Here is a 22377-nt window from a genome sequence, read left to right as displayed (position 1 = left end):
GGAGCCGTGGGTCCCGTCACATCCATTAACTATGCGCATTGAAGCACTGCACTGAGACAATTTCGCCAGTGGGTGCGGCGAACGTCCTGAAAACGACAAACACTCGACTTGTTTTTTTCTTTAGGTGTCATCTAACAATGCTTAGTCGGTACATCACTAACGTCTTTCCGATCGCCACCCCACCTACCTACGTGCTTCCATATATCGCAGGCTTCTTTGCCGGGCGCTTCACCAAACCAACACGTGCCACTCAGTGTCCGGCTTCGCATGCTCACAACTTCGTCCGCAAGAAAAAAGAAACAAAGAAAGCCACAGTAACAAGGAATAAAACAATTTTTCTCTCACCGTCATCTGCTTGCAATGTGGCGTGTCTTCATTGCTAACATTAGGAAGTTTTAGGCATCGCGCATCCAAAGTTACTATGTCCGCTATTTCTAAAACTCCCGATTCACGTCTCACTATAGGCTGCGGCAGGCCTTTTTTTGTGACGTCACTTTAGCGCCAATAAGCGTGTGGCGAAGGGCCTGTCCTGGTGAGCCCTTCCAAAGCCGTGCGCGCTCGGAGTTCACCAGAACAAAACTAAAGCAAAAGGGCGTAGTCGATATTCTATAGTTGAGATTAAGAGAAAGAACATTGATTTAGACCGGCAATGTAACGCGTGGAACAGACAACCGCTGGCTTATCAGAGCTACAGAATGGGCGCCAAGGAAAGGGAAACGCAGTAGAGGACAAAAGAGTACTGCCCTCTAAAGCTTTTTACACCCTTAAGGGTTTGTTCGACGGTTAAAACCCGACCACTGCACCTGTGATGACAGAAGCCGTAGTTGAAAACTGTGTATTTATTCTGACCATCTGATACGCACTGAAATATCTGACCCGGGAGTTTAGCAGCGACAGCAATTATAGTTTGTTCCATGTGGCTTTCGTGTCAGCTGTCGCAACTAGCATCACCTTTACTCGTCACAAAAAAGCCACTAAAGAAAAGGTTCGATATTACTCTTAAGGGTGAAGGTGCATGGTAGTCATGGGTAAAACCAAGCACCATTTATACACCTTAAGGGTGTTGAAATGTCTAGTGTGTAGAAGTGTTCTGATGAAATTAAGAAATCCGCAGGCCTATATGATAGGGTAAGCTAACGCAGGACAAAGGTAAATCTGGAGATTACTGGTAAAGGCGTTTGTGCTGAAGTGGGCACAAAATAAAGGTGGCGGGTGAAACTTACCATGGGCAAAAGAGCTCACGTTCTTGAAGCCCATATGCAGCGAATCAAACTTCGACGTGAAAGGGTTTCAGTGGTTTTGCCAGAAAGAGGAACGAGATAAGATAGATTTATTCCTCAGGCTGAGACAGTGGACAGTTGGGTAAACCCGGAGAAGACACGGCTCTTTGATGTGCAGAGGCCCGGTCCTCGCTGAACACATTGTACAGAGAAGGGCGGAGAGTCAGGAAGGTGGGAGAGCAGGGCAACGACATAGTGAATAACACACTCATCCGCACAAGTGAATGCGTCGTCACGTAACAACGTACGACAATGACTAAAATTCGCAGCGCATGTTTGCGCACATCGCGTGTCACACCTAGAAGAAACCGCTCATATTTTTTTTTGTCCGCTGAGAATAGCTTTCACGTTCCAGCCATTTTCATGGAGAACAGTGACCGACGTTGACGCGCCATGTGTACATTATCGAAATATCGCTGGTCTGCGCACATGCTCATTTAATATGAAGTGCAATCAGTGTTGTAACATCGACCATTTAATTGGTGGTTCCTCTCCGCGTCACACGCCCGTTTATTGGCAAAGGATGAAACGCAGTGGTTCGATGAGCTGGTCTTTGGCAACTTCAGTGACCGTGCCAAAAAAATCTAAGGTGCGAAATAGTACGTGTATATTTTGATGCTTCCCGAATCGTGCATGCCTTGTCTTGACGCAGTCCGTGTCCAAAGGCACGCGTTCGAATTCCTGCGTTTCACTCGCGGCTGCCGAATGCACGCCGGTGCTTCAAAGGCGCGTCGGAGTTCACTTCGTGGGACGAGGACATCAAGGCTCTGCGTATTGACATTGCCGTCAGCTACGGTTTATATGCTTGACCGGTGCAGCCCACAAGACCGCGTCTCGTTACACCGCTTCTTTGAAATCACGCGACCGCTTTCGGCACATGATCAGTTAACGTATCAGTTAACGATCAGTTAACAGTATCAGTTAACGTGTACGAGATCTTTTCGCAGAATCGACTACACAGCAGAATCGACCGCAGTGGCCACAATTCCTCCCCCCCCCCTTCTTCCTCAAGAAGAGAAAAAAAAAATCCAGACATTTATTTTGAAAGGTGCCTACTGTCTGAAACTTCGTAGTCATTTGATGTCATGGCATGCAAGCTTTTTTTTTAATGGTTCCGGAGCAGCTGCAAGCAGTTTGGCTGCACAACAATAACGACCGCACTGCCAAAATAAAGCATATGGAGCGCTTGGCTACTTGAACGTACAGTGGACTCGGGCACCTGGCCAAGAGTATGGGAACTCGTGTTCAAATTTGTGGTGCCCCAACAGTGCGCATATCCATTGTTCTCCATTGCTGATGATATTAAAAAAGAGAGAGAGAACGAAAAAGTGGCCATGTATTTCGATACAAACTTACGTCAAAACACTACGTGATCAAAATCGATTCGGAATCTTCGACTGTATGCGGCGTCTCTCATTGTACAGGTGTAGTTTTTGGGACATTATGACCAATAAAACAATGCAATGTACAACTGAGCTAGTCTAAGGATAAGACTTCACGTCGACACTACACCTTCGCATAAGCCACGACGTGGCATCTTCACGAAAAACGCCTCAGTGCCGAGATCTCGCTTCAGTAACAGCCGGCGGCTCAGCAGTCGAATCAGCTGCGCGTACGACTCTGGGGTCAAAGAAATGTCCCCGATGTCTCAAAACAAAAACAAGGAGGTGATTCAGTTCCAGCTCTAACTCAACAAGTTGACAAAGGCACACACGCACACACACACACGCAACTAAAAAAAAATAAATTACAAAAGCGAGAGATGGCCCTTCTTTCGCATCCCCGACTCGCAAAGACAAGTGATGGATACTGAGCAAGACAGGATTCGTTTGCGATAACGGGGCGCCGAGGCAATGCTGTGTACGCGCCAAGTGCGGCCTCAAGTAAACAAACCGCTGTAGCGCCCTCTATGCACGCGCACGTGCCTCAAACAACAGTTTTCATGCCCGTGCAAGGGTGCAACTCCTTGGGCTGCTGTAGGACAGGAAAGAAAAGGAACGAGCCACACAGAAACTATAGCGAAGCGCATTAGAGCCACAACTCCACAGTGCAATGCACGTGAGTCCGAAGAACAACGACCCACGTTGTACATGTATGCATACAACCACACACGCGCAAATACAGCTACACGTAGAGAACAGTGAGCGCAGAATGAATGAGCGTTCTCGGTGAGCGAGGTCGCGCTGCCCGACTCGTCGCTCTTGGGTGTGCGTGCAGTGTTCTCGAAAGTGAGCGAAAAACCGGACAACGGTTGATTCCTCCCCCCGCTCCGGTCGTCTTCCCCTTCGCACAATTTTCCTCATATATATACAAGCGCAAAAAATATAGATCCACTCGACGTGCTTTTATCAGAAATATGGTTTTGTTCAAGCGCCTTTTGTTAATTTCGTTCTTCACGCCTCATCCTCAAACGGGAACTACCGCTACTATACTTCAACTGGCGCTAAAAATATCTGAATACGTTGTTTTTTTTTTCTTTTTCGTGCAGCACCTAAGCTAAAAATGCACATATATATATATAATATTTGTATACTGGGTGTTTTCTCCCTCGTTCGGCGCCAGATAATTTAATAAAACCAGAAGGCATGATCAGCCTCAACATTTTGATAAACGTGGTTGCGCTCAGTAGCGCTCAGTCGGGAAACTTAAGCGAATCATAATCCCCATCTAGCAAACCTTTTTGTCGTATCAGGCAAGAAAACATGGTAATTATAGTTTGCTAATGTTAAATAGCTGGCAATTTTGATGAACACCAATTACTGTCGTCAATAGGCGTAAAGTTGCCCCGAAACACTCTTGTCGGCCCTTTCCTATGTTTCTGAAACCATTCGCGATGCCTCGACTGTTTTCTTGTGCTAGTACGCTGACTTTTGTGCAGAGATCACAGCTACCAATATCCGGTTTCGTTGTGCAAAAAAGAAAAGAAATATGAAGCTCACCACCAGAAACAAATTTCAGCAAAGATGAGAAACAGGTGACAGTTGCGTATACGTAACCATTATCTGAAGAAAAAAAAAAGAGGTTCGGCTGGTCAAATGTCAGCCGTCGTCTTCAGACTTGTCTTCCCTCCGACTGCTACCCACACTTTTTTTTTTCTGTACACACTTTTTCCTCGGCCACGACATATATTCCGAGCGCCACAAGTCCTGCGAACCAGCTGTCCAAGGTCATAGCCTCATACCCCATGTTCGCATGTGTTTGTGGATAAATGAAAGAGTCAGCACAGCGAATCACACACTAGACAAGTACTGGAGGTTTGCAGCTGCGGTGTCAGCAGTGTATTGATGTTTCTATTGTCAAACACGCAGTAACCAAAATATGGATGCGCGAACGGTCGCTGCTCCTCCTCTGACAGCGTCCTCCTGTCAGACTGCTAGCGCAACATTACAGCTCCCAGTCCCAGGTCTCATCATCTGGCAGCCGGGTGCATTGGTCGCTCCACTTGCATGCATTCACCTTGCAATGGCTACATTTGAACGAAAGTTTCGCAGGTAAAAAAAAAAAAGAAAACATTGCACTTTCGACGAAGGATGTTTCAGGGCGTCTTCATGCTTACAAGGACAACAGACTTACTCGACGTGGGAGCCGCTTCAAAGAACTTCCCCGACATCACTGAAAAACACAAGTACTCTTTAGAAGATTCGCTGTTAACTTGGTGCAGTCAAGGAGGAAAATACCCCGTACATACATGGTCCGCGACTTCAAAAGAAGACTCGACCTGTATTTCACAACGAGTATAAAGAAGTGGCGCGAAAGAGGTGGGTAATTAAACTGCTGTCCTGTTATACGATTAAAGAGAACAACCCCTCACCTTCCCGCCCTACCCTTCTCGCTGCCTTTGTGCACAATATACCTGCGAGTAACACATGCGTCGATGAGCGTGTGGACGCGCGTAACAATAAATGAGCCCACAAAAGAACACCGACACCTTCGTCACTCTTTGTTTCTTTACTTTCACCGAACGGCTTATCTCTGACGGATACCCTTCAGCCGGAACCCCTACTTCTGCTGCCACGCGGCTGTAGCTCATGGAGTTCAAGAAACCGTTAGGACTACATAAATGTAAGCAAAAATGACAGCGGACGCGAAGGTGAAGGGGTGTGAGGCAGGCGAATGATCGTAATATTTTAAACTTTCTTTTTTTTTTGCATTAGAAAAGAATGCTTCATAGTACTTGCTACCATCCGCCTTATATTTGAACAAAGACAGAAATTGTTCATCTTTAACATCGTACAGTTGCCATCAGTTCTAAATGTTCCTATGCTGCAAGAAAAAAAAAACAATAAATAAATAAAAATCATTGTCAGGGAAAACTAACCGATTTTGCTTCCTAAAGCACCTGTGACAATCAGAGGAAAAATGACAGTGAAAAAAGGCTCAAGCAAATCTCGTCACCACTTCGTTAATCGAAAACCTGCCTCAGGGCTTCTTGAAAACCGCTAAACGTTAGCCATATGTGACCATTGCGCATTTCATCCCTTGCATACCCTTATGACGTCGAAACTACCCTTTACTTGTGGGGGCTTCAACAGAATGGCAGTGTGGCATATGAAGTACATGAGAGCGACTCTCCGAAAAAGTCTAAGGCTTCAGTCTTCAGCCCTACAAAACAAACAGCGGCTTCGACTCGCCAGACCATAACCTTGTAACAATGACCCTCATCGAAACCTAAGCCCGCTTCCTAATAACTCACTTTGAGCGAAAGTCTCTGCCTGCTTACCGATCTTTCATCTGATTCTATTGCACACTCCGCCACCGACCAAAGCTTAGAACGCCTTTCTCAGGCAACCAACTGGATCAAGTCAAGGATACAATCAAATCTAATATCAGCAAAACAGCATAACTAATCGTGATGAGTTTCGCGTACACTGAACGGAAAATCAGCCATCTAATGGAACAATGATCAAGTTCAATGGGTTCTCTCTGAGCAGCGTTCAGCGTCAGATTTTCACCATCTCAAATTCTTTCCTTCAACGAGATCATGGAAATAAAAAAAAACAGAGCACAGATAGATTATTTTCAAGTTGCAACGACGCAATACAATTCATACCATAACATTTCACAACTCATCCTATTCCTTAACAACGCAATCACTTAAGCTCTGCTTCCCAACTGTCTCGCGTGAAAGTTTGTAACCCAACAAATTTTCCCCCTATTGCAGACGTACATCGTATCTTCATGAAAGCAAGTACAAACTTTGGGGTTGACGTCCATGTAGATCGCCAATGCTCTAAGCGTGCACCATGCATGATGTGAAAATGGCAGCAGTGGCAATGGTGGTCTGCCTGCCTTTGATCCAGAACACTCCCCTGCAACTCTCCATCGACGGCACCCAAACTTGCGACAGAATGCGTTTCCGTTTCCAGCACTCTACGTGGTCGGCAAAAGTGCGCATTCGCAGTGCCGCTCATGTTGTTAGCCCTGCCACAGACGCAAACGCAACCTGCTGCGGGCATATACAATGCTCAGACACTTGTTGGCTTATCGTTGACGCCGTATCAGTAACGTTCAATGACAACAATAACGTGCCAGCTGGCCGCGGTACAATGCCACGGAAAAAGATGTCAGTCTCCGCAACTATGACCACAAAGCAACGAATGTTGCCGCACTTAACGTAGATCTGCTGCTACTGAGCTGCAAACTATACACGTGACCGATCTGTCTCTCTCTCGTTCTTGTGGTATACACGCAGATTTCACATAGAAGCGAGAGAGAGATCGAGAAAAAAATCTATAGCCACTTCAAACCCACCAATTTTTGGTCTCTTCCCGTCAGAGCGAAACACCCTTCAAGTAACGTATCAGAATGTCAGGGCAACGCTCAACGCAAAGTGCGGCAACGCTCGGTTTAAGTTTCCCTCAATCATCCACGCGAACCGACGAACGTTTTTTCTCAACTCAGACCTCGGGCTGGCTCAGGAGACTCGGTCATCGCTCCTTTTCAGCGGCCAGTAGCGCTACGTCTGCGCACTTGATGGCAGAGACAATGGGTCAAGAGGGCGCCCCCGTGTGGTCGCAGCCGGCCGCGCAGACGCCGAGCAGACGGCCTCAGTCGACGAGCAAGTTGAAGAAGAGCTCGGCCGAGGCATTCGCCGGCGGCGGGTTTCGTACCCAGAGGCGGCAGCGGACGCCGATCACTATGGCCGTCGAGGGTTTCCTAAACTGGACGGCCACCAGGGGCGCCATGTAGTCCTTGTGTCCCGTGTACGGGAAGAACTCGGTGCGGAAGCCCTGGTACGGTGTGTACACCACGCCGCCCAGGTTTTCGCGGTCCACCACGGTGTCGCCCTCGCACTGCAGCAGTACGAGGTCCGGCTTGAGCAGTGGCAGCAGGGCCGCCGGCAGCAGCTGCGCCGCCTCGTGCTTCGCGATGGGTGCAGGCTCCCAGCCTAGAACGTTGGAGAACTGGAGGAACACGCAGGGACTGCCTTCCTTGTAGCCGAAGTCTAGCGCCGCCGTGCACTCGGGAGCTACGGCGCGGATGTCGAAGAGGCACACCTTGCCGTGTTCCGGCCGCCGGCCGAAGCACTCGGTTACGTTGGAGTTGCGCGACGCGCGCACGGGGTCGTAGGCCGACACGAGACCGTTGAGCTGCGCAGTCAGCTCGGGCCATTCGCGACCTTCGTACGGCAAGCTTCCGTGGCGGAACCTGCGAGCGCGGGTTTTTGCAGATGCGACATAGACCACTAAGATGTGCAAATCAAGCTATTACCGATGTCAAACGATTATGAAATGGGCAGCGACCGCGACAGGGAAAGATAACACAAGATCTGAGAATCCACCTTACCATTTTTCAATTGCATGGTCTCTTTGGTGCTGGCACGCGCTGTATCAATGTGAAATAAAGCACTCCGCGAAGGATAAGCATGCCCCGAGACACTTTCTATACAGTTAAGAGCAGCCTCCCCTGGATGTCATGGCTACGAGGTCAAGAAAAAGAAAATGGTGCTGAAGTTGGTATTCATGCAGTGATGAACATAAACGGCCGCGATAAAACGCCTTGCGGTTTACGCAAGCGTAACTTCAGGCTGTTTTAACATAATCTGCTGAGTCGGTGCGGGGTCGCGTAATCTCCTCCTCTTGGAGCTTGTGGGCCGCGATTCTACACAGACCGAGGTTCGTTATCACCTTACGTTCAGCGTGCGGTAAAGGAGAGAGAAAGAATATCGCGCGCTCTCCTCACCAGATCATTCGGTGCTTCCCTTTGGGCCGTGGCCACACTGTCAGTAGGGAGGCGTCGTCCGTCCATACCGTGTCGTCGATCTCCCTCCCGGTGGAGAGCAGCGTGGCGATAAGCACGACCGCCACGAGCAGGATGGCCACCAGCACGGCGATCCACCACATGACCCGCGGCTTGGCCAGCCACAGGCTGAAGGCGCCCCCCTGCTCCTGCTGTGCTTGCTGCTGGTCGGAGGATCGGGCGCCATCGGCCTTCGTCGCAGCGCCATCCTCGGGACCATCGGCAGTTGCCGAGACTGTGCGTAGCGGAACCTGTCACGCGCAGCAGAGTCTCCCGCTGTCATAGGCTCGGTCTTCAGAGTGGCCGAAGAACATTGTCGCGTATACTTGTAAAGGCCATACGACGCGTTAATAATCACGAATTCGCCATACATGTCATGCACAGAAGGTATACCGAAAAGCGTCCCTCAAAAAAGTCATGTCTATACGAACCACATTCAATCGTACGGCAGCCATATCCGGAACTGATTACGCCGGCTGAGCCTTTGTTGCAGAGAACAAACAGAGTATTTAGTGACAGCCGTCGCGGTCTTAGTTGAAGGTGGAAAGCAGTGTGTGCAGTGGCCACGAGAGAGCGATGGCGTAGCCTCCCCATTGCGAATAGCATTTGTATTTGCAGACATCGTGGTCCGTCAACTGCGGAAATGAACAGGGCCTCTGCACTGCTTTGTTAAGTGGTTACGTACAATCTAGCTGAAACCAGTGACATCTGAAACGGAGAAACTGAATGAACAAACTCCTTCCCTTCCTCCCATCTTTGTTTCTCCCAGCCTTCGGCGTGACTGCCCCTGCATACACTCAGGTCGAACACTGCAAAGGCAGGCAAGTATAGGCGAGCTACACATCGTCTTCTCCTCTTCGCGGCCACTCATTTTTCGCAAGCACACTCGCCGCCGGCACAGCTCGGGCCTCGGTAACTTGCGCGAGTGACTTCTTCCGTCTTGCGGAAACGGAGCGAATATAAAAGCGAATACCCAAAACATCAAGGAAGAGAATGGGAGACAGACCTTCTCAGGCTCATGTGCGTCGGTCGCTGGTGGTGCCATAGCCGGCCTGCTGTGGTCAACCACAGCGGCGGCCTGCGGGGGCGCCGCTGTGGCCTGCTCCTCGGGCCCCGCTGTCTCCGAGCCCGGGGTCGCGGGCCCGCCGGGCCGCTGCCTCTGCTGTTCGCGGAGACTCGCAGGCGCCGGCGACGGTGTGCGCGGTTCAGAGGGCGCTCGCACGGAAGCCGCGCCTGTGTGACGCGCACGGGACAGAGGCTGTGTCACACGAGGCAGCACATTCTCGACCTTTGTGATTGTGCATGCATATTGCGCGACACGACACGTTCTCGCTTTTCCCGCTGGTTTCGCCACACCTGTCGACTCCCGCCAGCATAATTATCATCGTCATGATAATTTGGTCATCGGTCTATTTTACGACGTTTCAGGACGAAGGTCTCTCTCCTAACGATATGCAAACGTTAATACTGTATTGCGTCAGCCGGCCCATTTGCTAGTTTTCTAGTCTTATGTATCACGCCACCTCATTATCTGCCGCCTAGTTGGACATGTCATTTCCTTCCCTTGGCAGCCATTATATTACTTTGATAGGCCGCCATTCATCTCCTCTACGCTGGTTTAGGGGAGTGATAACGTCGAATGCAATCTCGTGCTACATAACATATTGCTTCCTAAACTCTCCATGTAGGATCCACGTGTTAAAAGCCGGAACGCTGCCTGGACGTAGTGTAACATGCCGCACCTGTCCCACAAACCTCAGTTGGTATGCCACCCTTCTCGGAAAACGCTGTCGTCCTTCGATACACGTCGTCAATGCGTTTCTTTTGTCCATGATAGTGTTCCTTTTATTTGCATGCTTAATACATTACCCAATCCTGGGCACCCCTTTCCGTGGGTGTCTTTTCAAAGCCCCACGAGCACAATTTGGTGACGCAGTGACCATCGCTGAGGTGTCGCGCGCCATGTATGCAGAAGTCTCTTTATTCTTATTCTCGATTTTCAGAATTACTCTCAGACCTTCAAACAATACTATTTCCTTCATAATCAGTGTGTTCAGTAATCTACAGTATTTGCTTATTGATTAGTGTGCCCGGCATAGCAGCGCACTGATGTGCGCCTTTAACCTTCATTATTCGTTAAACATCCCCCCTCCTCCCCCCCCCCGCTCTTTTTCCCATGACAAAGAGAAAAGTAAGCTCTGAAGTTAATTCGCGTCCTATTGGCGTGAACAATGAAAACCGTGCAGGCATTGTTATGCCCATATGTTATGCCCTTCCGAAGACGTGGTTATAGCGACTGCAATCTTAATACCTCGTTACTACTTTTCGCTTACGTCCTCTATTACTATATTGCTTCCAGGAAGTGGTCACAAGCTCGAAAAAACAATAGCTTTGCGGGCGGTGTGATTACAGTTCTGGTAGAGATCGGTTATAGCAAACGAATATAGCGGCGCCCTGAGCCTTTCAATAACGTCCGTTTGCACGCCGTGTTACAATGTGCGGGGCTCCATCGCGATTGCAGTTCTCGCCCTAGCCATACCACAAAGTGTCTTTCACCTATAAAGCACGAGAAGAGACGTGTGCAACAGATCGCTTCAACTACACCTTCTAGCGACATGCATCAAAACCCAGGAGAAATAACGCGAACGTTCGACAGAATTGAAATGACCGCAGTGATAAGTGCTCATTAATATATATATATATATATATATATATATATATATATATATATATATATATATATATATATATATATATATATATATATATATGTGTGTGTGTGTGTGTGTGTGTGTGTGTGTGTGTGTGTGTGTGTGTGTGTGTGTGTGTGTGCGTGTGTGTGTGTGTGTGTGTGTGTGTGTGTGTGTGTGTGTGTGTGTGTGTGTGTGTGTGTGTGTGTGTGTGTTAAAATACAGATTTCTAAAACAACACAGACAGGCTAAAATGAGGAAACTGGCTTGCAATGCACTGTTCGAGCTGAACAGCACAAGTCCAGTTTGTTCCTGTTATTCGTTTGTCGCTCCACGTTCCGCTCAAATTAATTTTTAAAGAAAGCGACCTTTCGTGAACAAGTAACGGTTTGAATGCCTCGCTCATTGAACGTTATGATCGCTGAGAGACGCGAACTCCATTGCCTGAGATATTGTCCCTCGCGTGACCGGCAAAAGGGGCACCGGGGTCACTGTCCGGGGTCATTGTCCGCTTTCGAGCGCATCTGTATAGAATGTCTTTTGTACTCAGAAGCGGCAAGTGGCCGATTGCGGCCTATAGATACAAGTGTCAACGGCAATAACAATAAAAGTGCGCGCTTCTGTATGGTGTCTAGTTTCCAAAACGTACATAACGAAATGCGAAACCCTGAACACAGGATACCGACACGCGCATTCGAAGTCTGTATAAGAACAGCTTACCTTGTATCACTTGGACACGGGTAAATTTAGCTTTGAAAGTTAATGACGCGTGCCGAACATGGACAGAGAACACTACAGCTCAGAGTACATGCACAACAATGTGGTACATTATGTCTTATTCACCATGAAAATCATAAAAAAAAATTGCAAGAACGAAAATCTGAGGCAAGAACTATTCGCATTACCCCTAGATCTACAAACACCACCGCAACTATATGTTACAACACTTCTTGCAAGGAAGAATGCTGCGCTCTATTTTCCCAAAAATGCCATTTTCGTGACGCGTAAACGCCAAGCTCTCAAGACTGAGTTGCGACTACGTAACTAACGGCAAGGCCTCAGTGGACGGTGGTCGCGCCAACAGTGTGCATTCTGGGTGGGTAATATACCTCACCACGAAGGTCACTGATGTACGTTTAAGAGAACGGGTATGTCGCCGTTCGGATCCATACCACCTCATTTCTTTTAACGGTGGGCGGGGCGGGTGGTATGTAAAGCGTGTGTGAATTCACTTTGCATAGACGGTTACCTATATAACGAGCGGGGATCTTACAATATACGCGTGCACAGTTCTCGGAGCGAGGCTCGATCTATAGCAAAAAAAAAAAAAGCAGGCAGTTAATAGCGTATGCTACTCACCCTCTAAGGAATCACTAAAAAATAAACCTCCACATCTCGACACTCCACGGGAGAAGGCTCGTTCAGGTGCACCTGCGAAACGGCGACAAGCAAACGACGAACGACACTGCGGTCAGCCACCATCCGGGGCAGCTCGGATTTTCAGCATCAAGCCCAACATCCGCACGAGGATTGACCGATACACAAACGCAGAAGCACCAGCGCTCACTGCCGACGGCTCGTTGTCCGCGGCTCTGCCGAGAGCTCGTGCCTCCTCGCGCGCGTCCGGAGGTGGGAGGAGAGGGGACGGGGGGGACCAGGCAAAAAGAAAGAGATATAAGAAAACAGGGAGGCGTGTGGTCGGGGTTTCGTCCGACCGTGGCACGCTCGGCGCGAGCGTCAACAAACGCGCCGGAGGAGGAACGGCGCAGCTCGTGGTCTCTCCTATCCACGCCAAAGAAACCAGCGCAGCGCAGAAGCCCGCACGTGTCGGACAACACAGAGAGAGAGGGGGGAGGGGGGGCGACGCTTCGGGGTGGTGGCCCCGTTGCAGCGGCAGCGCGAAATGAGAGGGCGAAGAAAAACCGGTAGGGCATGACGCAACGCCCTGGCGAAGGTTTTCGACTGGGTCATGGCGACTCCCGTTTGACACCGAGGCGCGAAATCGTACTCAAGCGAAGCGAGGCGCAGGCACGCGCCAGAAGTGGCGCTACTTACCAGTCTGACAGCAGTATCCCTCACCCACGGTCATTCGTTCTGCTCCCTCATGTTCACATACGATTAATTCATGTAAGGCTAGTTAAATGCCGGGCTGACACCGACCGGCTGACTACGTTTATGTAAGCGTCTTGCCAAGCGAGTCGAGGGAGTGAACCCAGTGGGAAGACCAAATGCGACCCAGCCGACTCCATACCTCTGCCCACGTAATTCCAAGTTGACCAAATTTCGGTCCTCTCTCCCGGGCCGACTTGACCCGAATAAGGTGGGTTCGCAAAACGTTTTCTTTGGCGAGTTAGCAGATAACAAAGAAGCTATACATATATATATATCACAAAAAGAGGACACAAAAATGCTATGGAAACATTCGACGATGACCGTCAGTGAAAACGATTAGCTCAAAGATTCTAAAGCGTTCGTCTATTTGTTGCAGGGAAGGCATTTTGACAGCGTTTGTAGTTTCATTGTGCAATTCTGTGGAGACCAGAGCCGTTAACGAGCAAATCTGTAGCGGTGCTGGAAGCCGCTCCTCGAAACCACCACAGGAGGAGAGGGAAATGAGGAAGGCTGTCCTTCTTCCCGAGCGACCCAGCACAGCATGTAAACCACCTGCAGCCTCAAAGATCTCGCGCGATAGCACGTGCCGACAGGCCCGGCTTTTCGCGTACACACGTTGCTGAACAGACACCGTTAGCGAATCTACCTTCCCAATGTCGCCCATCGCCTATACTTTCACAACCTCCGCAACAGCCCTGCAAATTTAACGAAATTCTTATTTTACCGTTGCAAATGACATGCCCAGAACTCATAAGTTGGTGAGAACTTATGAGTTCTCGAGGCTCGAGTGATGAACGCACCCCGCAACTTGGTTGCACGAAAGCTTTGGAGACGTCTGAAGGTTTATGCGTGCTGTGGTGAAGCGCTCGGGAAGGAGAGGCTTCCTTGTTTCCCGCCGCTCCCTCTAGCAGAAAAGGAGGATGGCAGTCTACGCCAGAGCTCGCGCCGCTGGAGACGGCACACATATGACGAATCGGCTGATATGTACTGCCGCTGTTACAACATGTCGGCCTGAAATTCAACGCTGCCAGTCCGGGGAACGCTCCAGCTCGCTGTCGTCCTTAGTCGAGCTATACTTATGGCGTCTTTCTTCACCGAACGTCATTGTGTGCGCACGCGCCCACTCTGTCGAGGGTGGACAAGCGTCCGGCCTCTCTGGAGGCTTTGATGCTGACTATGTGACACGAACTTCTCGGGCTCCATAATGACGGCCTAAAAGCGAACATTGGTAACACTTCAGATTGCACTGCCTCCCATTTTCAGTCAATGGTTAGAACCACAGATTGCCTACCGCGACAGATGCACGCACAGCACATACCCCATATGCTGCAACTGTTGTGCTGTTCGCATCGGAGCCGAGGAAAGAACGAATGACTTCGAAGGGTCCGGCCGGCTCGTTTTGAAGAGAATGCCTCCTGAAGCATCCGTGCCGCGACACTGTGACCCAGGTAGATAACCATGCACGAATGTTATCCGGATAAATTTACACTTGCGTTCGGCTTCAGCAAAATGCTTGTTAACTACCATCCTCTGCGATGCTGAATGGATAGATATTGAAGAAAAAAGATGACGCTCTCCTGCGGTACGCAGCGAGAAATGCCTCTTCACTCAGGTCGTACCCAAACAGAGCTCGAATAATGCATTCGTTGAGAAAGCGCAAGGTACGGCCCTGCGATACGATGGTGATGATGACTACCCGTTGAAACCATTTGTACGTGTTGGAAATACCCATCAACACAGCAGGTAAACGATTAGCAACGTCTTGAGCTCGTGCCGTCAACCCTCGTGCGAGCTTGAAGCATATGATTACTATAGCGCCCACAGTATACAGTATCGTCGTAAGCTTTTTATTATAGTGCCCTATGAAACTCCCCAGGAGGTTAAAAGTACATCATTTGGAGAAGGTGATACAAGTGATGCAGGGCTATCGTATATAGTTACCTCTGTTGAGAGACCTTACTATTATGCGACCACGAATGATTTCATCGGGTACATGCGATTCCCTGGTTCGAGACCCTCCAAAAGGCTTCATAGCGAGGCAGCTCTTCACACCACGGTGAGTTGACACTGACAAGTTAGTCCCACCAATTCCGCCCCCTTGCTTTTTTTTGCACTACGGATGTGAGTAAATTAAGGAATTAATTCGATTATACGACGCGTTGTTCTTCTAAAGACGGCCCAAGTCCGAGACGGGAAAATGGTTCGACCAAAATCAGAAGTCGCGAGGTCGCTTCTTTCATGTGCATGAAGTTTCACGTCTTTAAGGCGTAGTCAAGGGCCTATCTACATGTCCTATCGCGTGGCTCAGGAAGATCTTCCGCAGCTCTTTACTAACAATGCAGCAACCATTTGATTGAGCTAGCAGGGAAAACTGGTTAAGATATCGCAGAGGCTTAGGGATAACGCCGTATTTCAAGCTTCACAAGTTGTGACAGGAAACGTATTCCTGCTCGTCTTTCTGTAGTCCAAGATGGGACTACGAAACTATAGACTGGCGAGATAATGCTTCACGTGCACTGTTAACTACCCACAGCCACTACATGTGCCTATGATTCGCTCAATTACGTTCTGAATCGGCATAAACAAAAGTCGTCCATCTAAAGGTAGCACGTGCTCTTTACGAGTCGTTTCTCACCGGGTGCTGATCACGTTACAAAACTTTGACTATTTAAAACAGTACCGACAACCGTCGTGCAGGTAGTGTGCCATTATTGCTTAGGGATTGAAATTTAAAAGACGATTAAGTACTGAGGCCTCAAGTGCAAGAATCACGATTTGATCATGACGCCCGCCGTAGGTGGAGGATTCCGGGTTATTACTGACCGATTGGGGTGATTTAAAACTGTCAACGCGCTGTAAACGAGCGTTTCTGCATTCCGCCCGCATCTGTATGCGGCCGCCGCAGCCGGGATGCGTAGAACCTGCGACCTCGAGCTGAGCAGCTCAACGACATAGTCACTGAGCTATTGCGTAGGGTACGTTATTGCTTGGGAACAAAACGAGCCCCAAAAGGTCGCTTTTAAGGAATGTCTCTGGCAAGGGGGGGGGGGGGGCGAAGGAAAGAACTAGACATCTCTGCAGATGAAATCTGTGCTTTGAATTGTGCACTTGCAGTATCTCTAACTTGGTCGTGTTCTCCACAACTATAGGCTAAAATAGCAGGCGTCAACATGCTATGTTCACGATTCACATTAGAACGAGCCGGTGCGACGGCAACGGTTAGCATCTGCAGCCAACGGTCTACAACTTCTGAAATGCGCATGAATTCCTACGTCATTACAGTTCCGAGATCATAAATCTCGTCGAGCTTCTAATACGAAACGTGACAGAAGGAAACGAAGTCACGAAAGCGAGTTGTCCTCTCAACGTATACGAATTACAAGGCAGAGGTAGCAATCACTGCGTCCATTCTTGCGGTTTTCTGGCAAACGTAGGTGGCGTGTTGCTGCATTATGATGGAACCTAGTATTGTAAGCAGCTAAGGACAACACGAGTCACGACATATCATGCGCATATTTCATCGTGAAGAAACGAACTGCCGCTGCAACGTTCTTTGAGACCGGGCGCCTGGGCGTCGACCAAAAGCAGTTGACCAGTGCGCAGAGCAATGCGCGAGCCGCAAAAAGCGACACCATCTACGTCTAGAAACAGGCTCACTTGTTCGAATGTGCCCAAGTCCTGGCTACTCAAAAGCTTACCACCGTGAAGCGATCGCGTTTAATCAGTCAAGGTTAGCGGGGCACGCATCATTGCAGTACGTTCTCTCAACTGGGCCATGACGTCATCGGGCCCTGAATATCGTGACGCATTCAGATACGTCTTTCTCCGCGCCGCTGCTCACTTCGTTCTGTCGCGAACAAGGGTAGCACAAGAAAAAAAAAAAAAAAAAGACTGGTCCAGAGAGCTCTCTCCCCCTCAGTCATCCCCTGTTACGATGTCCAGCGCCCGACTCGCGCCAAGCTATAACGCCCAGCGCCGAGAGGGAACTAGGGCGCGCCTTTTGCGCCCTCGACATGCCAGCAGCAGTAAACAAGCCGCTCCCACCTCGTCGCGAGCTCCAAAATACAAACGCGCGACCGAAATGGGAAAGAGAGGAAAGTCGGGGGGGGGGGGGGGGGGCGAAGCTCGGGGCTGAGCGCGCGCCCGCGAAACGTGGTGGGATGCGGAAGAGCTGGGCATCGATCCGCGGACTCCCGAGACGCCATCGCCCTGCGGCGCAGCAGCCGAGCAGGCGCGTGCCCTTTCGGCTCTGGCCCGACGCGAACAGCTGTGGCCGCTCCCCGACGCGACTCCGGGGGCTCGGGTCTGCCGCGAGCGCTCGGCCGAGGCTCACCTGAGTGGCGACGTCCATGGTGTACGGCATGGCGGAGTAATTCCGAGCCACAGCGCAGCGAGCACTGGGTTACGGCGAACGCAAGCAAGCGGGAGCGGCAACACCAGCGCGAAGCAGCGACGCGAAGGTAGGCGTTCACCCGGAGGCCCGCCCGCGCATGCGCCGTCCGACGCGCTTCCCCAAACGCGACGCGGGCGCCAGCGTGGGGCGAGCATGGGAGTCGCTAGCCGTTATCCCCAACCTCCACCCAACGACGGGATTTTGGGTAGACCAGACGCGCATTGTGTGTACAACTTGCAGCGCAAGTACGTCAGATATGCGCGAAAGACTGACCGAAGGTAAAAAGAAAAAGCGAACGCAGTCTCGTACATTCGTTCAGCACGTGAAGCATTTTAGGGCTTCTGGAACTAAAGCAATTCATTTGCTAATGCTACTGTGAAGACTTCAGCAAAATATGCTGCCAGAAGATCAAACCATGGCTCAATTCATAGGAATTCAGTTACCTAGCACCAACTAGTTTAACCCTTCATTCCCAAGTTCTTTCCCAGATATGTGCAATTTTTCTTATTCCAGCAAGTTGTACATTATACCCACACTCAATAAACATTACATGTATAGCTGCACCAAATATTAAAGCACATCTGGCCTGGAAAGATTTTCCCTTAGCACGTCCAAGATTCAAGCCAGATTCTCCAAGCAGATAACGAAAGGAATCTGAAGTTGTGAGGAATATGTTCCAAGTGTCACAGGACCAGCTGATGTCGCACAAGCAATTGGGAAAAAAGCTGCAGCCTGGACAAGCACAACTCATCTTTAGCAATATTTCTACAGCTACAGCCGTGTATTTACTATTAAAAAATGTCCACCGAAGTGTGCGATACATTAGTATCCTGCATTTTTTCATAATGAGTGATAGTAACTTCTGGCCCATGTACACAATGCACTTGGCAAGATAGTACCTCTCACACAGGCATTCGTGTGCAGACGTCATGTATAACACCGATGGCTGACATTCATGCTTCCAAGTACTAGTCCCGATTTCCACTGCTGTTGCAGCCAAACTGCCACTGTGCTACGCAAGCAAAAGTGAGGTCCAGACAGCTGCCCCCAATGTGCTTGCAACTGTCTTATTAAAGCGTAAGACCTGCCTGCCAGCTGTTGCAGTGTTGCAGAGGAAATGCTCTAAGGACTTGGCTGTTACTATATGCCTTAAGCAGTGCAACTAGTCACAGGTGTGCCAGCTATGCAAGACAGCTTGTGGAGCTGCCTTGCAAAATAAAGCACCCCACGGAAGAGAACAAGAGCTCTGCAAGATAGAAAAAGGAAAGCTTTATTCATCCCAATCGTAGTAGGGCTGTCCCACATGCACGGGTGGGTGCCCCACCAGCGAAGTCCTTGCTTGCTTTAAGATCAAAACAATGCGTTCCAGTTTAAAAAGAGCTCAGCTTGCAGCCTCAACTGCTTGCCTTTCTTTTAAAAAAGTGACTGTTCCTGCCCTGCGAGGATGTTAAGAAAGGCGCAAGGGCTTGAGAGAGTGAGTGGACAGGAAAGAGTGGCAGATCTGGAACAGAAAGGCACGCAATGGAAAAAAAAGTGAAGGTGGGGGAGCTGAGAACAGAGGATGCAGGGTTCTTTTTACGCTGTTGTCTTTTGAGAGCGGAGTGTCTTTCTCCGACTGCCGCCTCGCTTTTTATTGAGTCCTGCCGGTAGCACATCAGTTGTCTCCTTCATCCGAGCAGTCTTCCTCATCTTCCTCCTCCTCTTCCTCAGCCTCTTCAAGCCAGGTTAGCCACTGGTTCACCTGCACAATGAGCAGCAGAAAAAATCAATTTCCATGCAGTAGTTTAATTTCTCACCACACTTTCTCATTCACAGTATTTACCCAAAACTACCTTCGCATAATGAAAAAGCAAAACCAATGCAGTGTTCTCTGCGATTGCAACGGAAGTTTTCATGTAGGTTGATGACAACAATGCACTGCTCTTATTACAAGAGCTGTCAAAGAAAGCCGTTTTACATGTTAAGCCAGCAGCAAGAAATGTTCCGCATTATTTATTCTGTAGACGTTTGGCCCACAGGATGAACTGGTGCAGTGGGTTAGTGCAGGCATGGGGCATCATCCAATTCACGATGGTAGTTGGAGGAAAATCAGAATATCAAGCGCAGTAGAATGCACAAACAACATCTTGTGAGTGACAGTCAAAAAAGCTATCCCAGAGTGACCATAAGCTTTGCAAAGGTAAACTGCTCAGGTTAAATCTCCGATTACCAAAATAGGAGGAATAAAATTTTTCTTAACATAAAGATGTGTATGCATGGAAATTAGCGATTTGTTTTTTCTATTGAACCCATAAAAAACGATAATGGCACTTGGCAGCGGCACGACAGACGGCGATGACACAGGCACCCGCAACCCGCTCTGTTTAAGACTAATTATACTATATATTATGTCCTTAGTTGCAGACTATTGCTACGTGTTTTATTTGATAAATGTTTCATGTTCATAACACATGGTCAACCCACAGTTTCTTTTTCTAGAGTGGTTACAAGATAACCAGATCCCAGATACGTCAACCCTATCTGAAGTCTGCTTATATTTGTGTCCCATGGCCATCCATGAACTCCAAGTGAACATGAGACTACCTAAGTGAGTTCGACTTCAAGGAAGTTGCAGTTGTGTCACACGGCCAATAACTACTTGTGAAAGAAGCGGTCAGAGGCGCATTCAGCAGTTTTAGCACATGAGCGCAACTTCTAATTATGCTCCTAGCTATTATAATCTACGCTCTTTCCATAAAAAAATATTTATTCAATATATTTGATGCAGAAAAACATGCACCTCGTTAAGAATCAAAGTGCACTCGCTAAGCAGATATTAGCCACCCTGTCCTTATCTGCATTTTCCTTTGCAGTGTGGCGAGTAGGTTCTACTCTAACTACTGCAAGCTATACTAAATATGCAATATTTTGTGCACGGTGACCTTGTGAGCTTTTCTTTTTTGTGTACTGCTGTCTGTGTTGGTCATCAGTGACCACAGCAACCCCTGCACGACAAAAGCTACGTTTACATGAACCCGAGGGAGCAGGTAGAGTTGGAAGGCTGGCTGACCAGGCCCAAGGTGATCACATTTACGACCATATTTTGAAGAGTCTGGAAAACAACGGCAGAGTGTCAAGCAAAGACATCAACACGTTCGAATTGGGCATCAAGTTCCCACTAATGTCTGCAACAGCTTTATTTCATGGGTCGTATTGCTATGATCAAGTTGCACTGCACAGTGCTTGTCTTCGCCGTGTCCCGATACACTTTCCGATGCCAGCGCATAAATTGTGACGTCAGAGTGGTCCCCACGCAAGTTTGCGCTGGCGAGCTCGACTCGTCTGCGTATAGATGCATGCTGCAATCGGGTTGGGCGGGATCAACCTACCCCATAGTCAGGTTGACTGAGCCCGACTCCCTTCGCAAAAGAGCGACCATGTGACACTGAGTGCATCTCCCTCGAGATAGAAGAGAGTTAAAAGGAGTTTTCAGATGCCCGTGCAATGGGGGTATTAGAACTAGCTTTCGGAAGTGCTGGCAAGCCTTGGAGCACCCTTAATTTATTATAACAGCTTTTCTACAGCAAGTTTCATTTTCTGGGAGATTACTGTGCCGCAATATCACGATACAGAGATGGTCGACGTGGGCGAACAGGACATTGCGACATTCTGGCACTTTCCGAGGCTTGCTCAGTTGCTTCCTATGCGGCTACTCATTAGGGTTGATGTAGCAGCATAGCAGGCAATGAAGTAAGTGTCAAAACGTTTCAATGTCTAGCTCCCACGTGACCATCTTCTGCGTAATGACATCCTGACACGGTAGAAACCAAACCGAAACTGGATGTTGTGGGGATGCGTGACTCTCACGCCTCCCCTGAGATCTAGTTTTCCCACATGGCTCGTCTCCTGCAGGGCGGCTTTGCCCGCCGCGTGGCCTGGCGCCCGCGGCGGTTGGAGTGGTACAAGCGCAGTGCGAGAGATGGCGCGAGCGTCGCGCCGCTGCGGGGTTACGCGGGCGCCGGGAGACAAGGCGCTCTGTCTCTCTGGGGTTCGAGACAGCAAGCAGCACGGACGTGCCGTGCCGCACGTGGAGCGACCCTCTTCCCCGGCGGGTTGGCTAACAGCGAGGACGTCCCGCACGCCGACCCATGCTTCTGCGAGACCGCCTCGCGTGGCCGCCTTCGAACGCGCCACGATTCGCGTGGTGAGAGACCCCACAATGTAGAAAAACTGTTGTAACAAAATACAGTCGCCAACTGATTTTCCGGACTCCAAAAATTCGGACATGCTCGATTATTCGGTCTGCTTTGCGGCACCGCCATTCTCCCCATAGACCATAATGTATAACAACTGCCGACAGTTTGGACACCTTGCAACCTCTTATCTGATTTTTCGGACACTCCTTGAGCCAACTCTATCGAGAGCACCATGCACGGACTGACCGGTGCATGGTTCGACTTGCTGAATGCCATTCTTGTTTTGAACGGAGCCTCCTTGCTGCCCCACGGAGTGGTGCTACTGCAAATCCCCGCTCATCATTGTTTCTGCCCGGTTCGATAGAGTGGCTCTACGGCAGTTCCGGTTTCGGCTTAGTAAGCCATGTCAAGACAATTCAGCTGCTGATTTGTTTCTTCGCGCACGACGCTGCAAGTAGGCCACATTTTTCATTTGTGCGACTGGTGTA

General features: G+C 49.4%; 2 protein-coding genes across 5 annotated transcripts in view; both read right to left on the bottom strand.

Annotated features, from left to right (window-relative positions):
• Positions 1 to 4529: 4529 nt before the first annotated feature.
• On the bottom strand, positions 4530 to 18871 carry LOC142579286 (sodium/potassium-transporting ATPase subunit beta-2-like). Of its 3 annotated transcripts, none has more exons than XM_075689329.1 (5): positions 17655 to 18871; positions 12569 to 12640; positions 9526 to 9752; positions 8463 to 8770; positions 4530 to 7928 (listed from the first exon to the last, which is right to left on the bottom strand). In XM_075689329.1, the coding sequence occupies exons 3-5, from the start codon at positions 9562 to 9564 to the stop codon at positions 7328 to 7330; spliced, it is 948 nt and encodes a 315-aa protein (XP_075545444.1). In that variant the 5' UTR covers positions 9565 to 9752; positions 12569 to 12640; positions 17655 to 18871; the 3' UTR covers positions 4530 to 7327. The 3 variants fall into 3 exon arrangements, with proteins under 3 accessions (XP_075545444.1, XP_075545446.1, XP_075545445.1); XM_075689331.1 differs by lacking the exon at positions 17655 to 18871 and adding an exon at positions 17020 to 17180; XM_075689330.1 differs by lacking the exon at positions 17655 to 18871 and having other exon boundaries at positions 12569 to 13015.
• Positions 18872 to 18961: 90 nt separating this feature from the next.
• NAT1 (N-acetyltransferase 1) overlaps positions 18962 to 22377 on the bottom strand; it is a 33701-nt gene continuing 30285 nt past the window's right edge. For both annotated transcript variants that reach the window (XM_075689325.1, XM_075689327.1), the window contains exon 8: positions 18962 to 19455. In XM_075689325.1, the coding sequence (XP_075545440.1) occupies positions 19369 to 19455 (87 nt within the window). In that variant the 3' untranslated portion in view covers positions 18962 to 19368. The remainder of the gene's footprint in view (positions 19456 to 22377) is intronic.

The sequence above is a fragment of the Dermacentor variabilis genome, chromosome 4, assembly GCF_050947875.1.
Source record: "Dermacentor variabilis isolate Ectoservices chromosome 4, ASM5094787v1, whole genome shotgun sequence".
Taxonomy (NCBI): Eukaryota; Metazoa; Arthropoda; class Arachnida; order Ixodida; family Ixodidae; genus Dermacentor; species Dermacentor variabilis.
The sequence above is the reverse complement of the archived record's forward strand: the minus strand, read 5'-3'. Positions and strand labels throughout refer to the sequence as shown.

Coding starts and splice junctions, on each gene's coding strand:
- LOC142579286 (XM_075689329.1), bottom strand. CDS start 9,564: ATGGCACCACCAGCGACCGACGCACATGAGCCTGAGAAG. Junction 8,771..9,525: donor ACGCACATGAGCCTGAGAAG/GTCTGTCTCCCA, acceptor TGCGCGTGACAG/GTTCCGCTACGCACAGTCTC. Junction 7,929..8,462: donor GGGAAGCACCGAATGATCTG/GTGAGGAGAGCG, acceptor CCGCGCTCGCAG/GTTCCGCCACGGAAGCTTGC.